The sequence below is a fragment of the Amphibalanus amphitrite genome, unplaced genomic scaffold (assembly GCF_019059575.1).
Source record: "Amphibalanus amphitrite isolate SeventyFive unplaced genomic scaffold, NRLGWU_Aamphi_draft 000376F_arrow, whole genome shotgun sequence".
In the NCBI taxonomy this organism is placed as follows: Eukaryota; Metazoa; Arthropoda; class Thecostraca; order Balanomorpha; family Balanidae; genus Amphibalanus; species Amphibalanus amphitrite.
In genome coordinates, this window is record NW_024881870.1 from 282,576 (window position 1) to 298,661 (window position 16,086).

The following is a 16,086-nucleotide window of genomic DNA, read 5'->3' on the forward strand; positions in this document are numbered from 1 at the left end:
TCCGTGTTCTGTGTGTGCCGCCGAGCTTTTCTCTGCTCTGGAGCGAGTGGTCGTCCGAACATCGTCCGCCGTCACAGACAGCACAATGCTTCCCCAGCGGGTCGCGTGCAGCGCGGCGGCGGCATCAAGGAACACGCTCCAGGGGTCACCTCTCGTGCCCCGGCCATGTACTTTTCCCTGCCCTCCAAAAAATACTCATGAACAGTCGGAGAGTTACATCAGCGATATGGTCTGCTCCCCTACCCTTCCTATAGACGCCGCATTCCAGGTAAATAGCCCTCGTCTCGCAGACGCGTCAAACCTTCCTGAGGGCGAACGCCGAACACAAGTGTTGGGAGATATGATCACCAGACGCCAACGAAGGCCGCAGAGCGCCGAAGGACCAGGTGTGTCGGCGCGCCGTTCGACTCTGTCGGAGCACTCAGAGAACTAAGAGCCACTGAGAGGTGATCCCGAGGCCGTCTGTGACGCAGCCAAGGCTCGTTAGTAGTCTGGGGAAGCGAGCTGACGGCTCAGTAGCTCGCTCATACGTCACAAGAGCGCTGAGTGGCCAGGGGTGAGCGAGAGGGCACGGTGAGTCCCCTTCAGGGGGCCGCTGCTCAGTCGTCAGGAGCCGAGCTCCCTCCCTAGCAGGACTGGTGGTTCAGGACCGCACGGGATGGGGATGCGTTGACCCAGCTGTCTCTATGACAGCAGCTGACGGATGGCGGCACAAATGGACCGAATCAGTGGCAGGGGAGGGGTGGCGGCGGGGTAGCAGGGGTAGGGGTGGATATAAAGGGGAGGAAGGGCTGGGATGGGACCAGGGCGAGCCAAGAGATGAACGGTTAGGATGCCACTGGGAAGGGGAGGGAACCCAACATGTAGCTGCGCTGGGAAGGGGAGGAAACCCACCCTGGGCTCCCTACCCGAGCCGGTTGTGAATGTCTGGGAATGTGTGTCCCCTTTCTCACAACCCCACTACCCGATCAGTAACCATCGGTCGCCGACCCTTCGCCATTGATGAACGCGCCAGACACGCCGACGGTTTTTTGTCGGCGTTAAAAACTGGCCATACATTCAGCGCTTTGGAGCCGACTAAGGCTGGTGCCAACAGGGCCCCAAGTTCCGCAACCGGCCCGCGCCCACCGTAATCTGTCACGGTAGGCTGTTCCATAATCCCCTAAGATGGTGCACGTAATCTCAGTCGATATGGCAATAAGCCGAACAAATGCGGCAATACCACTCATGTTCGGCACATAAGTCGAAGCTCGCTCGTGCTGGATAAGCGCGTTATTCCGTCTCCGGTAGAGGGAGAGAAGCTTTACGCCGGCCTCCCGAGAAAATGGCGACGTCTTACAGCCCACTCAAACTGCTAGGGGCTGGTCGCTGATCCCAAGACTGAAGGTCGCCAGGACAATGCCGCCCCCGTACTCGCCCAGGCGCCGGACGCCCCCCCCCCCTCCCAGCCGCCGCCCGCCGCTGTCCATCGCCGACCGTTGCAATCACGGACAGCTCCAGCGAATCCTCGACCGTCATACACCGCGAGAAATGCCCCCTCCCACCGCTCTCCACGCTTCTTCATTCGCATCTTCGTATCTCTTCTCGCGCCTTCGTCATCGCTGTTCCGCCGTCTCCGTCCCCGACAGACATAAACACGAGGCGCCGTTACATCAGACACCTCCGCTCGGCGCCGCACAACGGTCGCGTCACTCCTGTCCTCACCTCGCCGGGTCTGCCTCCTCTGCGCCGCATCAGTCGCAGCCGCGCTGCAATTGCATCTACGGCGCGTGGCTGTTGGTGACTACAAAGGCGACGCGACGGCGGCGGCGGCGGCGGATTGTGGTGCGACCTATGGCGGGGAGTGGCGACGTTTTTCTACGCGCTGGCCAAGCTGGTCGAGGGTTGGCTGCGCCCGAGGAATCTCGGATGGTTATCGGTTGCCGCACTGTCCTTGCCCTTAACATTCGGACCACCCAGGCCCGGTGCACTTTGTCCGCTCGCCAGGGGCCGTGTTGGTCAGAGATCGGAGAGATAGCTTTGTTTTTAGTGGGCTACTCTAGTAAATGTTGACGGTAATAGGTGGTTTGCGGTGAAGAAACGTGAAGTTTACTGAATCAATTGAAAATAGCGCCGCGTTACTGGGAAAATAGGTTGGCGAGAACTCGCTGCAATGCAAAGTCAATTAATGCCTCAGCGCAATATTGATTTCAACGAAGATAGTAACGACTCGATGAGAAGATACCTGACAATAAGTCAGTTGACAATTGAAATACGAGTGTCTCGGCGTCGCATCGATTGTCTACTCTACTCACCTTCATACATCTGGGCGTACTGCGGAAAGCCGGCATCGCGGAGCCAGCGACATGCCTCGAGAGCCTCCCATTCTGCAAACAAACAAACAAACAAAACATCTCCGTCAGTACAGAATCGCACAAAACGCCATCGTATCGTCAGAGGTAAGCAGGTACTTTCCACTGTCAGCAGCACAGAATTAGGCAGAGCACCACGAATGAACAATTGACAGACAGGACAGGTGGGCGCAATGGGGTGCAGTGGGGCGCGGCGAAGGAGGCTAAACTCGGGGACAAATGGGGTGCATGGTTCCATTTCGAGTGATATACTCGATGCTCGAACTAATGAACTGATGGTCGAACTAATGACGTCCACACTAACGAACTCGTAGGATGGTGTGGGCTTGACTGATTGTCTAGAATATAGTTATATGCAGGGCACAGACTGGTTATGTAAGTACTGTGAAAACCCAAAACACTTCCTGAATTGCTTGTAAAAGTTCAGTGAGTCCCCACTCCTCAGCTCAACGTCGAAATGGCCTCGAACCCACGGAGTTCGGAGGCAGCATCCGTCCGGGTTTACTCCATTATCTCACAGACTGTCACTCAACCGCCCCTCGAGTCGCTCCATCATACCGCCTTAGCCTGACACGGAACCAGTGACCCGTCACGCTTCACTAAACCCGCAGCACGGCGCATCCGTCCGGCGGCGATACGGCGCTACCTGTCTTGGTCCGACGACCGCGTGCCTCATGATAATTACAACTCGTGTCGGGTCGTGCTTCGATAACAGCCGCGCTCCAGCGAGTCGTGTGTGACGGTGTCGGAGGCAGGTGTGCAGCCCGCCGACGGACCAAATAAGCCCAGCTCCGGGTGTCAACGTGACGGGTCTCGTGCCGTCCTGCATCCCGACCCGTCCGGTCCCAGTCAGCCAGCCCGGCTCGCCGTGTTGTGTCCGTCCGGGCCAGGTGTCTGTCTGACTGACCGATCTCCCATCACCGGACGCGGCTGACCACATACTAATGACCCGGTCACCGAGGAAGGGACCCACTGGGGCCCACCGGATCCGCCCGAGCCGGACCTCATTGGCCAAACCAGAGCGGGCGCACACAGCAGCCACGCCGCTGCCGCCGGCGGCGCCCGGTGCCGACGGGACGGCATCCGGTGCGATGCCCCCGGAGTCGCTGCTCACACAAACAGTGGCGTCTGGGTCCCGCCAGCGCGGAGTGGATGACTTCACGGTCCATCCGTCTGTCCGTCCGGGCGGTCCAGGTCCGCACAGTCAGGGCCTAATACTGGGTCCGACCAGACAGGGACAGGGAGGCGGGGGGGGGGGGGGGAGGGGGGCACCGGACCGTGACGCTGCGCAGTGCGTGACGCTCTAGTGGCGGCCGTGACGCTCCAGTGACGAGCAGTGACGGTCTGGTGACACTTGACAGTCAGTGACGGACACATGTGTCTGCCACCGCGGTGCCTCTGATCTCACGCAGAGTAGAGGGGGAGGATGGAGGGGAGAGAGCGAGGGAGGGGAACGGGACAGAGTGACACACTTGTCTGCGTGCTCCCACGGGAGCGAAGGCCCCCACCCGGAGTTACGGGGAAGACGAATAACACTCGGCTGCCAGTAACATTACTGTCACTGTCCCCGTCACACGGATCTCGGGTCGGTGACGCCACTGTGTGACGTGTGACGACCGCCACATGCGTGTGACGGATGTGTGACGGCCCGTCACGACTGACATCTCGTCCCGGAGGTGTGCTGACCGCTGACACCACCTGAGCCGCTTCCGTCACCGAAACGTCATCCAAGAGCCGTGTTGAGTCAAAGGATTCGTAATACAACTGTCATCACTATTTATAAGGTGTTTTATTAACACAATCGCGAATGTTACATCAAGTGGTTCGTCGGAGTAGTTATGAAACGTTTTTTAAAATTGCTTAAGTATTGGCGCATTATGAAATCACGTCGTAATATTGTATGGCTGCGCAAAAGGATTTTGAAAGCTGGAATAGGCTTCAATCACGCGATGGTTATTATCTTCTCAGAACGCATCTGAATAGCAGACAGCAGTGGCTTATGCGTTCTTGCAACAGCCTCTCATTCCATTCAGCGACTATGCGTTGGAGGAGGCATGGTCCACAGTTTAACACCGGATGTTGCTTCATGCACAGCTACCGCCGTGGCGAGTGCAACGATCCACACCATATACCACGCTACACTCGGTGGCACGAGCCAGCATATGTATCTTCATATGGCGTGAACGCCCAATGAAGCGACTGTCACGAACGTGGTATGGGAGCCGGCACGACATGGGAACGATTCGCCTGACGAAACGACGACATCCGGACGACACAATAAGATGACGCCCGCAGACCGCCGCGAGAGAAGCGTGCCACCTGCGTCGTGCAAGCCTGACGCAACCTAGATATGCCGGTGGGCGGTCAATCAACTCGAATCCGGGTGGCAGAAAACTGATCACATTTAACTACCCGGATCTGACCTGACCTCACTGACCTGACCTCCCGATGACCTGAACTGTTGACCAGTCTGGCAGCAAGTCACAACCGGCTCCGGCCCCGACACATCCATAACAGAGCCTCACCTCAAGCTTTCCTGTCCATCTAACCCCGCCGCATACCACCAGTTATCTTCTCGCCACAAGATCGTACCAACCAGCGCCACGCCGCGATGGCACGCCGAACTGAATGCAAATCAGCGAGCCTGGCTGCCGCACAGGCTGACATCAGCGCTCCACTCATCATCGGCTGTTTTCCATCGGCCATCTCGCGACCTCCGACCGACCTTGAGCGACCGAGTGCATAAAATCGCGGCATCAAAACAGACCCGCTGGAAATGGGATAATTAGCCGGATGGGACCGACGGACAAAAGTCAGCCTTCCCCAGCCGAACCGAATGCCCCGTGTTGTTGTGTTGCGCTCTGCGGAAAACGCCGTGCGGCGGAGTGTGGTGTACAGCGCGTTATTAAGGTGTCACGGGCGTCACGCGAGCAGCTACCTGGTTCGGTAGCACGCCGCCACAAGGTCCTCCGCGGTCCAGCGCCTCGCCAGGGACGCCATGCGCAAAAAGCCGACCACAATTACGCCACTCGTGAGCGCGCGCGCGATGTGGCGGTCGGACGTCGGTGCCGAGCTAGAACAAGCGGTCCGAGCAAAGGCGAGTGAAGCCGCGGTGAGTCGCACTGCGCCGCGGCAGACGCCGGGCGCCGGGGTGTCTGCCGCGACCAGACCAGTTCTCGGAGCCTTCTGAATCATCCCACCGGACCGGCAGGCTTGTTGCACGCTAACCTTGTCGGCCGAGGAGCGGCGGGACGGCGGCGACAGCGGGCCACAGGGGCCGCCAGGCCGCGCCGACTATTTGTCAGGCTTAGCCGCGGTGGCTGCTAAGAGCCGGGTGTGTTAGACCGCGGAGGTGGGGCCGCATAAGCAGCTGGGGCTCGGAGCTTACCGGGAATTTTGGCCGCCGCGGATTGGGTCGGGTGTCAGTCACAACAGGGAAAGCCGAGGCTCCGAGAGGAAACTGGGAATGATTGATGAAGACATCTTTTGTCTATTTTGCATCGAACAAGAAGCTAATCTGTTCGATACAAGTGCATATTGCTTATTGCATTTGGAGACGGGGCTATTTAATATTCATAGTTGTTGGCTCGCGGCGTATGTCAGTGCAAGCATCCATCATCGTTAAGAGTCCATTGTTGGTGTTGGTGGCGCAGGGGGCACAACATGCTGAGCGAAGCAGCAATTGGCATGGAAGGCGGCCGGCCTCCGGGAGAGACTGCAGCGCAGGCAGTGCCACTAACACCAACGCCAGCGGGGCGGCGGGACAGCGCCAGTGGGGGTCCGACCGGACGCCCTTCCCCGGGGGCGGGTCCGGGCCACAATGGACACCCTGTTCACACGGCGGCAGTACGGAAGCGGTGCTACTGTGCGCCGTGCGTGCGGCACGCACCCAGGACCACGCGCGCACGCACACACAACCGAGATCACGCGCGTCCCAGCCCGGACAGGGACAGAGAGCAAAACAGCGATTAGCGCGCCAGTGCCGCGGAGCGCAGCCTTTGTCTCAGGTGCGCCGCCGAGCAGAGTGGGGTAATCGGCCGGTGAAGGGACACGCGAGCAGGGGAAGGCGCGATATGGGGCCTCTGACTGGACCTCGCTGCGGGGCAGGGGTGCATGTAAACAGGGCGAAACAGTGAAGGTGACTCGACACGGGGCCACTTTCCTCTGTTCGCTATTGTTATGTGTGATTAAGTAGGTTTCTGCAAACGGATAAATCTTGTCGGACATACGCTATCCGGACAGCAAAATCCATGCATCCTTGCAATTTATGAATCCATTGTACATGTCGGGACAAGAAGAGAAAGGTGAAAGAACAACGCTTCAGGTAAGGTGAGCGTGACAAAGCGCTTTACTGGTGAATAAAGGATAAAGGAATATGCCAGGTATTCAAATGAAACATGACAGCTGGTGTACCGACAGTGCCCGCTTGCAATGCAATTCACGAAATCCTAAATCGCTAAGCCTTGCAGAAAGAAACGTTGAGCAAAAAGAAAGCTAACGCAAAGTCGGCACTTTGAAGAAATTCATACAAAAAAGCACAGCTGCAACCAGGAGGAATCTACTGCACCTTTATCAAAACCGAGAACGCTGCCAACATGCATCAGCCAGAGAACAGGCTAGGAGCCCGCTCACTCCCCGACCGAACTGCTCCCATGCGACGATCGAGATCTAGTTGCCGTGCGTACAGACCGCTATGTCCGAGCTCATCCGGCGGGTGCAGACTAGACGTATCGACAGAGGCCATTGTTTCAGCTGCAGCGGACTGCACTGTCTGCAAGTGTCCGGCGTGGGCTCGGGTGTCTGCCGCGCCGGGCGGCGTGGGCAGGTCCGCATATCGACACGGCTTGACGGGATGGTATCGGCCCGCCCACAGACCCGAGCACGGATGTCAAAGTCGGCAGCAAATCAGAAAACGATATCGATCTTTCAAAATCCCCAAATGTCATCCACAAATTTACGACGCTAAACGGACATACAATAATCTATTAGATAGGAAGTCCGGACGTCATTCTAATCTTATCTCTCTGATGAAGGTTACCTTCCAATGGTCCGATTGAATGTAGATCAGGTGCCAGGCACGCTATCAAGCCAGGTAGCAAAGAGAAACTACATACCCTAACGTCGATAGACTATCAGCATGACAGACTGATAAGACGTCGCGATGCGAAGTAAATTTTCCTTATCTATAATTAATAACACAAATCAAGGCTATTGCGGTCCGCATAATCAGCGATCAAGATTTGTGCAACGAAGCATGATTCTGACGGCGCATCGAGGCCGGGTGGTCGCGCCAAGACGGAAGTTGACAGCTCAGTGAACTTTCGAAAAGTCGCAGGGGGTTCAGGCTTTGTCAATGGCTCTTGGGTATCCAGTCAGCTATGCACCACCTCCCTGTTCTGTGCCTTCTCCACCGGAACCGACAGACAGGGGAACCGGGCAGGGGAGGGGAAAGGTCAGGTGCGGGCGGTGGCTGACCTCTCAGAGGACCACTAACACAGCCCGGGCCTCACCCCAGCCCAATGAGACCCAGCATTTCACCATGCCCGCAACGAGCTCCAGCTTCCCGGGGGAAGCAGATCTGCCTCCCCCGCGTCGGGGGACCTGTGTCTGACCCCACTGACCCACCGACATTTGACGCCCGAACCACCGCCGGAAAGGAAACCCAGCCCGCGCCGGTCACCAGAGGCCCGCCGCCGGCCGTCCGGCTCCACCTCTGCGCCGGCTCAGCGCGCTGTGAAAACCTCTCTCCGGTGCCGGCGGGGACGGCCGATCCATTATGGATGGAGCAGGTGACTGGATTGAGGCGTGTCCAAAGATAAATAGCCGCTGCGCGCTAAAAAGTCGCTAATGCTCCCAGTGTGGTATAGGTATCGGTGTCGATCTAGACGAGCACGTCGTTAGCTGTGTATAATTCGGGAGCGGGGGCTCCCACAGCCCCGTTACCATCCGTGACCCGGCCCATTGAGGCACCCTCAGACTCCCAGGTACTCAAACAGACATCAGCATACATCAGAGACAAAGGCCGGCGACACCGACCCTGACGGCGGTCATTATAGGACCCCGGGGCACGGAGAAAGGCGGCCGGGGACACGGGATGACCTGAGGTGACCCATTGCGACCCCCGGCGACCCGGGACGACCCAATGACCCGAGGTAATCCGATATAACCTCGGATGACAGCGACGGTGACCTGTCGCAAGCCTGCTGATCTAGGAGTCGCGCGATGCTGACCTCAGCTATCACCAGCGAGACTCGGCTGAAGTAACCGCCAGTCCGAGTCACTCTTGTCCCGAGCCACCACACCACCGCGGTAACCCTGTCTCCCGGACATAGACCACCGCCAGTGTATGAAGTCACACCACTGTCACCCGTACGCACCGGTAAAAATGTACGCCCACGTCCCTGCCAAGCCGGTATGATGCCGACATGACGCCGGCTGGCATTTCGCGCGGCACTGCGGCGGATTAAATCGACAGTCACACCGGCTGACTTGGTAGACAGGTAGAGGTGCTGGATTGGGTCAAGTGACAGGTCATCGGTCATCGGTCAGTGGCCAGTGGTTTTATTATTTTACTTATTGATGAATAAAGCAATGATAAATTCGCCTAAATCTGTAAAAAAAAAATCGCCCCACATGTGGTTAGGTATTGCCCAAATCACGATAATAAGACTTCGATGAAGGGATTTCAGAGGTAGGATGGCCATAAAGCACCTATACACGTGGAAGTCTGGACAGAATCAGAATCAGTCTGGACCGAATTGGATAAAAATCGCCAACAAAAGGTGATATTACAAACAGCCACCAGGAAAACTGGGAAACGGTTGGTGAGTCGTAGTCTATAGAACACTATCACTCGGTCACCAAGGCTGTGTTCCCGTTACCGTGCACAAAGCAGCACGGTGCACCAGAGGGCTGCACGTGCATGGCAACACCGCAGCCACGCCCAGTGGGTACTTAGCCCCGGGCAGCCCCACACGAAGTGAGGCGTGGTCCTTTAATCACCCGACTGTTCCAGCTGCCGCTGCACCCACCTAATCATATCCGCCTACCATGCTGAAAAGGACGGGTGGTATCCTAAGCCTTCGCTTCATCGTTCAGTCAAAGTTTGGAGGGATGAAACTGATGTTCCGGCTGCGTACCTACAAGCTGACTCAATGGCTCATCCATTGGTAGCTACCGCAGCTCAGATCTCAAATCCCAGCATCTGACACACAGACAGCTGCTCACTGACAGACGTCGCCCCGGGACGAGCGGCTCGTCCCGGCTGATCCCATAGGCGCTGTCCGGGCCCCAGGGCAAGTGGCGACCAAATGACATAGTTATTCACCGTCGGGGTCGACGGACGGCGGATAGGCGTCGGTCATCTCTCTCCCGGCCAGCCGACCGTCGACTGTATACCGTCGACCGCTGCAGGCCGGGGTGTCCGACAGAACGCTGCACTCTCACAGCGCCTGCCGACGGCTGTGACGTCACACTGACGTCAACGCGGCGGTCCGGCGGTGCCAGGCATGGTTACCATGACACAACACATGCACAGCGCGCGGCTGACAGCGGCCTCGGAGCTGGGAGAAACCAGCCCGTGGGTGGGGGTCCCACGGGTTAGGTGACCGAAATAGCGGCGTACCGTGATCACACAGACCGAGAGGCGTACTCGGATCGGCGTGCAAGGACTGAAGTGCTGGGACCGGCGTGCTCTCATATCCGTCGTGCTCAGTACGTCATGCTCGACGGGGCGTACTCGGCATATCTGCACTCGCCTCGGCATATCTGCACTATTCCAGAGAGCAGCTGTGCAGCTGTGCAATGTGCATGGCGCCCGTATCAGGCGCTCCGATCGGAGTCCCCCTCGCAGTCTCAATGCTGTCTGGCGGGATTTCGCCGAACCGGGCGGTCCATTTTCTCATATCGGTCGGCGATCGGCGATGCCCTCCCCAGAGGCAGTGGTGGGGAACGGGCGCCGAATGCAACCCGGAATTCCTCGAGATCGACGCCAGATTGAGGGCAGTAGCTCCTGGAAAACCTAGCCATCGGCAATATCAGATCAGCACCCCCGACCCTTTTGAGTTTCAGCGGCAGCGTCCGGCTGGAGCGAAACGGCCGCGGGAGGCGGCGAGCCACGCCCGAGTGACGTTATTTCATGACATGACGTCACCTGGGAGTGACGTCATCTGGGTTGACCTCCGCGCCGGGTGAAATCGCTGTCGACACGCCAGCGAGTTCAAGCACCTTTCGTCCACACCTGCATGACAGTGGGTGGCGACATGGTACCGTGGCGGTCGGACCAAGGCGGATCCGCGGTCCGTAATTATCATCAGCAGTCAGGCTATTGTCCGATGGGATAGCGGAGACACACACTGTCCAGTGGATAGTGGCACTGGACAGTGTCAAGTGTCAACTGTACAGCATGTCTCCACCTGTGGTCCGGGTCAAACTGCGTCAGGCAGTGTCCAGTTTGTTATGTCACGATCTGGAGAGCCGCTTGAATCATGGATGCTTTATGCGTCAGCTTGCAACCATGCCGTCGTTTTGCTTAGGTGTCAGATCCACCAGATTGTCGCATGTGTCAGACTGCGTCACCTTTACCTGACTAACGTCGCCGATGTCTGTCATGTCGCTGATGTCAGATGTGTCCGCCGCCGACCGCCAAGGAGACATGACGGTACGGTCGGACAGCCACTGTTACAGCTGCCATGTGTCTGCCATGTGGCGCAGCACAGCCACGTATCTCCACTGGCGTTACAGACGGACCCAGGTAACAGGAACACAGCTGGCTACAGAGCGGGGGAGGGGAGAGGAGGATGGCAGGGGAGCGCACAGCTGCCGCGGTAATAGACTGACGAGAGGCAATCGTATTTCCGCGAGGAATGTTCCCCGATAGCCGGACCGAAATGGCTCAATCGTTCGAGTACTAATTCAGAGGCGAGAATAGCGCCGTCATCCGCGAACTATTCAGTTGATAGGATCCTGCTGTGCCACACGCGGTAGGTATTCTCGTTCAGCATAATTCATAGAAAGAAAATGAAGAGTAGTTTTTGGTTTCACCATATTTTGAAGAAAGATCCGAATGTAAAACATTTTGCGTGAGCAGTGACATAATTACAAGGACGGCCGCTGTATCGGCTCCATCCTATTGCACCACTCCCCAGCCAGAGGCCGCCATCGCGTGTGTGATTCCCCGATCAGGGTCGCCGGCGGAGCTGTGGTTCCCGCGCCGCAGAACCACCCTGGGAACTTCCAGAGAGCCACCGGAAACCGTCCCATCCACAGCCGCCGCCGCCACCACGGGGTCTGCGCGTGAATAACGATGGCTCGTGAGGCACTGATTGTCTGTAATGGTCCATAGCCTGGGAGCCAGCGCCGTCGGCCGCCAAAGAAAGCGGCCATTTAAATCCACGCACATCACGGCGGGACTGGGACAGTGACCTCGTGCCTTTAAAGGGAGCGGCGACAGCCACACTGTTCCGGTGAACAAAACGCTACATGGGTCCACGGTGCGGGCGCCTCGTGCGCTTGCATCAGACAGCTAATATGCAAGCGCACTGAAAATGCAGCCCGACATATATGAGATCAGGACATTTCGATGAGGCCATATTGAGAAGTGCAGCTATCGAAACAAGCGGCGGATAGCCTTTTGTTATTAAAAATGATGACGCAAACCCCAACATCTTTGACACTGAGACATAGCTCTGAGATACAAGACGATGAAATTCAAAATTCAGGCCAATTAGATGCACAGTCATAGCTCGTGGCGTGTAGGGCGCCTCGTAACACGCACCAGTTCCATGATTGCCTTCCCACATAGCCAGCCAGGTCGCACGGACGGTGTCCCCACGGCGCGTCGGCGGCGGCCATTTTTTACACCTCTTTTTCCATGTCACGCCAGGTTCGCACGACACCGGCACCTGGGAGGCCTTGGCGGCCGGGCCGGGGTCTGACCGTCACGGCTACCCTCGCGCCACGACAGCAGCCAGCCGTGATCCAGCTAGGCACAGTTCGTGACGCCACCGCCGCGCCGCGTGACACTCGCGCTCCATGACAGCGGCGACCACCATGTGCCGTTTTTCGCCGCACTCAGAGAAAGCCGCGGCGCGATTGGCACCGCGGCAAAAACGGGTGGTTTTTGCGCTCGGCCGGCCGGCTGGAGTGTGACGGACTGGACGGAGACGGAGGAGGTGACCGGTCGGAGGCGGGGGACGTCTCGCCGACCTGTCACGGCCGCCCCACACGCGCCGGGCGCGCGCCGCGGTTTTGTGTACCGGTTCGTCTCTGCCGCCCACGGCCGGAGCGTGCTCTCGGCTCATCTCCAGCCCGGAGACACACGTGCCGCCTACACAGCCGGGCAAAGTCTCCGTCAGACACAGCGTCATCGGTTCGCCAGCAAGACACAGCGAGACACGCGCGACCGCAGACGAGGCCAACGCCCCGGTCCGGTCTCCGAGCGGCCGGACGGGAGCAGAACATTTGGACAGTTTGGACGTTCTGCAGCAGCTGCGATATTGTGAAATATCGGAGAGTTAATTGGGTGAGCGGTTTGAGATAGACGGAGATAGAGGGTGAGGGAAAACGGGGGATGAGTAGGACAGCTGCTCTGAGGTTTTAATGGTATTGGTGCCATTCATTCTCCTATCACGAAACTGGGAAAGTGAAACAGCCACACAGACGTCACGATTGAAGAATCTGCCCTAGTGAAATACGTCGCGATCTTTTCACTAATTACTAACCACTTTACTTAATAGCCAGCGATGTTAACGCCAATATGTTCCTGGCTAACAATAAATGTCTGCGCGGCGGTACTCCGTAGTTCTTTTGACACCTTCCGGAAATGCGTATTATCCGCCCGGAATCGCCAGCAGCTTCGACTTTGGCTAAGACTCCGATACTTCTCATAAGCGTTCAACCATTCACAAATTCACACGGAGTACTCTGATCCATCAAATCGCGGACCCGGACGCAGTCCATCTGCTCGGCACTCCCACGAATCGGAACCCGAAGCGACCTGACCACAAAACGCTATCTTCACCGCCGCACCCAGTATGCTTCATCAATAATCAATCAGTCAGCCAAATGAATCGCGGACAGGTGCGTGATAATGCCGAGAACTCCGGTCGCCTCGGGCCATGGGTCAGTGTGGCCCCGGGTCACAGATCAGCCCCGAACTGACAGGGAGACGGACAGTGGGCGGTCAGGCACGTCAGTCAACCCACGCCCCCGGGCTGGCGTGCCGCCGTCAGATCGGTCATAACAACACGTCACCGGAAGGAGCTTAGAAGTTAGCCAAATCGCATCGGAACCGCAAGCCAAACAAGGGCAGATTATTCTGGCGTGTTGTGGCATGCCTGCAAATAGGCAGCAACGCTAACAAACCGCTGGAATTGGGCGATTCTCCGTCGGTGAGCTCGTCTTCATCCGTCTTGAGTGAGCCCCTGAGCTTCTGTCCTGTCTATCTAAGAGTGAGAAAGTCTCAGCCGAGGCGGACCGTGGCATGAGAACGCGCACGCACCATGCGTGGCTCCGGTCACGGCACGTCTAACGTCACGTCACGGCAGGTCTCACACCACGGCATGTTTCGAGCCGCTCGACGCCAGCCAGACGCTCAATCCAACTCACATAGCTCAGACATCCGGGTCACATCAGTCAACTGTGCTCTGCAGTCGCGGGCCCACTGCCTCCCTCCCCCACTGGCTGTACCCGGAACACCTGTGACGCCCTAGCCACCTGAACAGCCACCGTGCACAGGATGTCACATCGGCTGTATAGGAGGTGGGGAGGGAGGCAGTGGGCATCGGCTGCAGCTGTGTGGGGTCCCGGCAAGGTGAGACCAGGAGGGCGTCAACGCGACGAATATCTGCGCGAGTTACTGCTTCAACGTATCGGTTATGAAAGGAAGATAAAGGGAGAGAAGGGGAGAAGAAAGAGGGAAAGGGAGAGATATTACAGCGAGAAGAAGAGAGAATACCGAGAGGAGAAAATCGATGCACAATAACTGAGAGCGCCCAAGCAATCACACGCCGATATATGTAGATGTGCCAGCCAGACATCTGGAATTTGTCATCAGTGTTACTGGCCTCGGCAATACGAACGTGGTGCAAAAGAACGTTATAGTCGACATGCCTGACAAATCGTTTACGACAAGGTATGTAGCAATGCATAAATCGCGAACGGCACCCAGTCGCTAGTCATCGCCATCGGGATACGCTTCTGTGCACAATGCACTCTATCTTCTCAATTATATAGCCGATCCAACGTTAACCGGCGCAGCTTTCCGCACCTCGTCAGGCACAAATGTGTGCCTGCCCAGTGCCCATCTATGTGACAAAAAACCATGCATGGTTTTTGCCAAAAGCTTATGTAACACCTGGTAATAAATCCTGACAGTTTGCCATGATTGTCTGGCAGCATCAGCCGACCGTAACCGCCTCCAGGCAACATCGACCTGGCGCCGTCACAGGGCGATCGGCGCCGGTTAGTAACACCGCTGCCGAGGCGGCGGGGGTGTGAGGCTCGCCACTGACCCGTGCACAGAGCGTGTCGGGGCGGCGGCGCCGGCAGCCGGGAGCTGTTGTTCTCCCACAACGGACCGGCCCGGGTCCACCCTTCCTCCGCGCCGACATGCATATGCATTAGGTGGGTTTCGCGCGCCGCGCGGCCCGCGACCCGCCGTACCGACCGGGCAATTACAGGCAACGGTGGAAAAACGACAAACCGGGCCACCCCTTTGTGTAGTGCCACAAAGCGGGGTGATTTGTGAGCGGGGCGGGGCGGGAGGTGCGTGACTATAGCGGACCGGCCGCCCACCGCCAATGCCACTGCCGGTGCCGCCGCCGCTGTGACACGCGTTCCAGGCTGTGAGTCGGACCTGTTACTGAAACTCGACCCGGCGTTACAAAATGCACCGCGCAAAAAGTAGCGATTCGTCGCAATGCATATAGTCCACTGTATGATAAGTTCTCCGTAAAAAATAGTTAAATTAATATCCAAACATTAACGTTTGCTGGCCTCCGGAAGCTCGCATTCTTTTACCGCAGCACGGGTTCGCGGTTTGACAATTCTGTTTCCGAGACCGCACTCGAAACATATATTCTCCGTGTTACCATTTGTTCTCCAGACTTCACCACAGGTGTATCACGCCTGCCTCAGTCGATGGCTCGCGGTCTCATCCCCTTACAGACTCGTATCTCGCTGCGGCTGCGGCTGCTGGGAGGGCTGGCGGGCGGGGTACGCACAAAAAGTGCCCGTTTCCAGGCGCTATCTGGAGCGGATCGCGGCAGGCGACGGCGGCGGCTCGCCGGATTGCAGCGGTAACCGCCTGTACCTGTCGCCGGCGATGTAATTCAGTCCGACCACCAGCCAGCCAGGTACCCGGGGCCGGAGAGACGGCGGCATGGGCCACTGGCTGAGGATAGGGATGGGACGGGACGGGACGGACACACGGGGGGGGGGGGACAGGGTGGCGTGGGATAGAACGGGACGAGTACTGCAGCTTGATAAAACTAATGTTAACCCGCGCCCAGATGGGGTCTGCCGAGCAACGCGGTCTGATGGGGGGGGGCCATTTTGGCCCCCCCCTCAGATCTCGAGAACCACGCAACATAGCGACAAGCGGTAAACGGTGTTGGATAGCCCCAGCGGGGAACTACCTTGTGACCCAATTTCATTGACCTCGGTCAAACCGATGACGTCACAGGTCAGGTCAAAGGTCGAATTTTCACCGTTTACAGGCATTTCAAGAAATGCG

General features: G+C 57.7%; 1 protein-coding gene across 1 annotated transcript in view; it reads right to left on the reverse strand.

The window, feature by feature from the left end:
• The window catches only part of LOC122389918, a 126,166-nt gene that overhangs the window by 25,582 nt on the left and 84,498 nt on the right, over positions 1–16,086 (reverse strand). Inside the window, exon 5 of the mRNA XM_043382414.1 lies at positions 2,295–2,366. Coding sequence (XP_043238349.1) covers positions 2,295–2,366 — 72 coding nt within the window. The remainder of the gene's footprint in view (positions 1–2,294; positions 2,367–16,086) is intronic.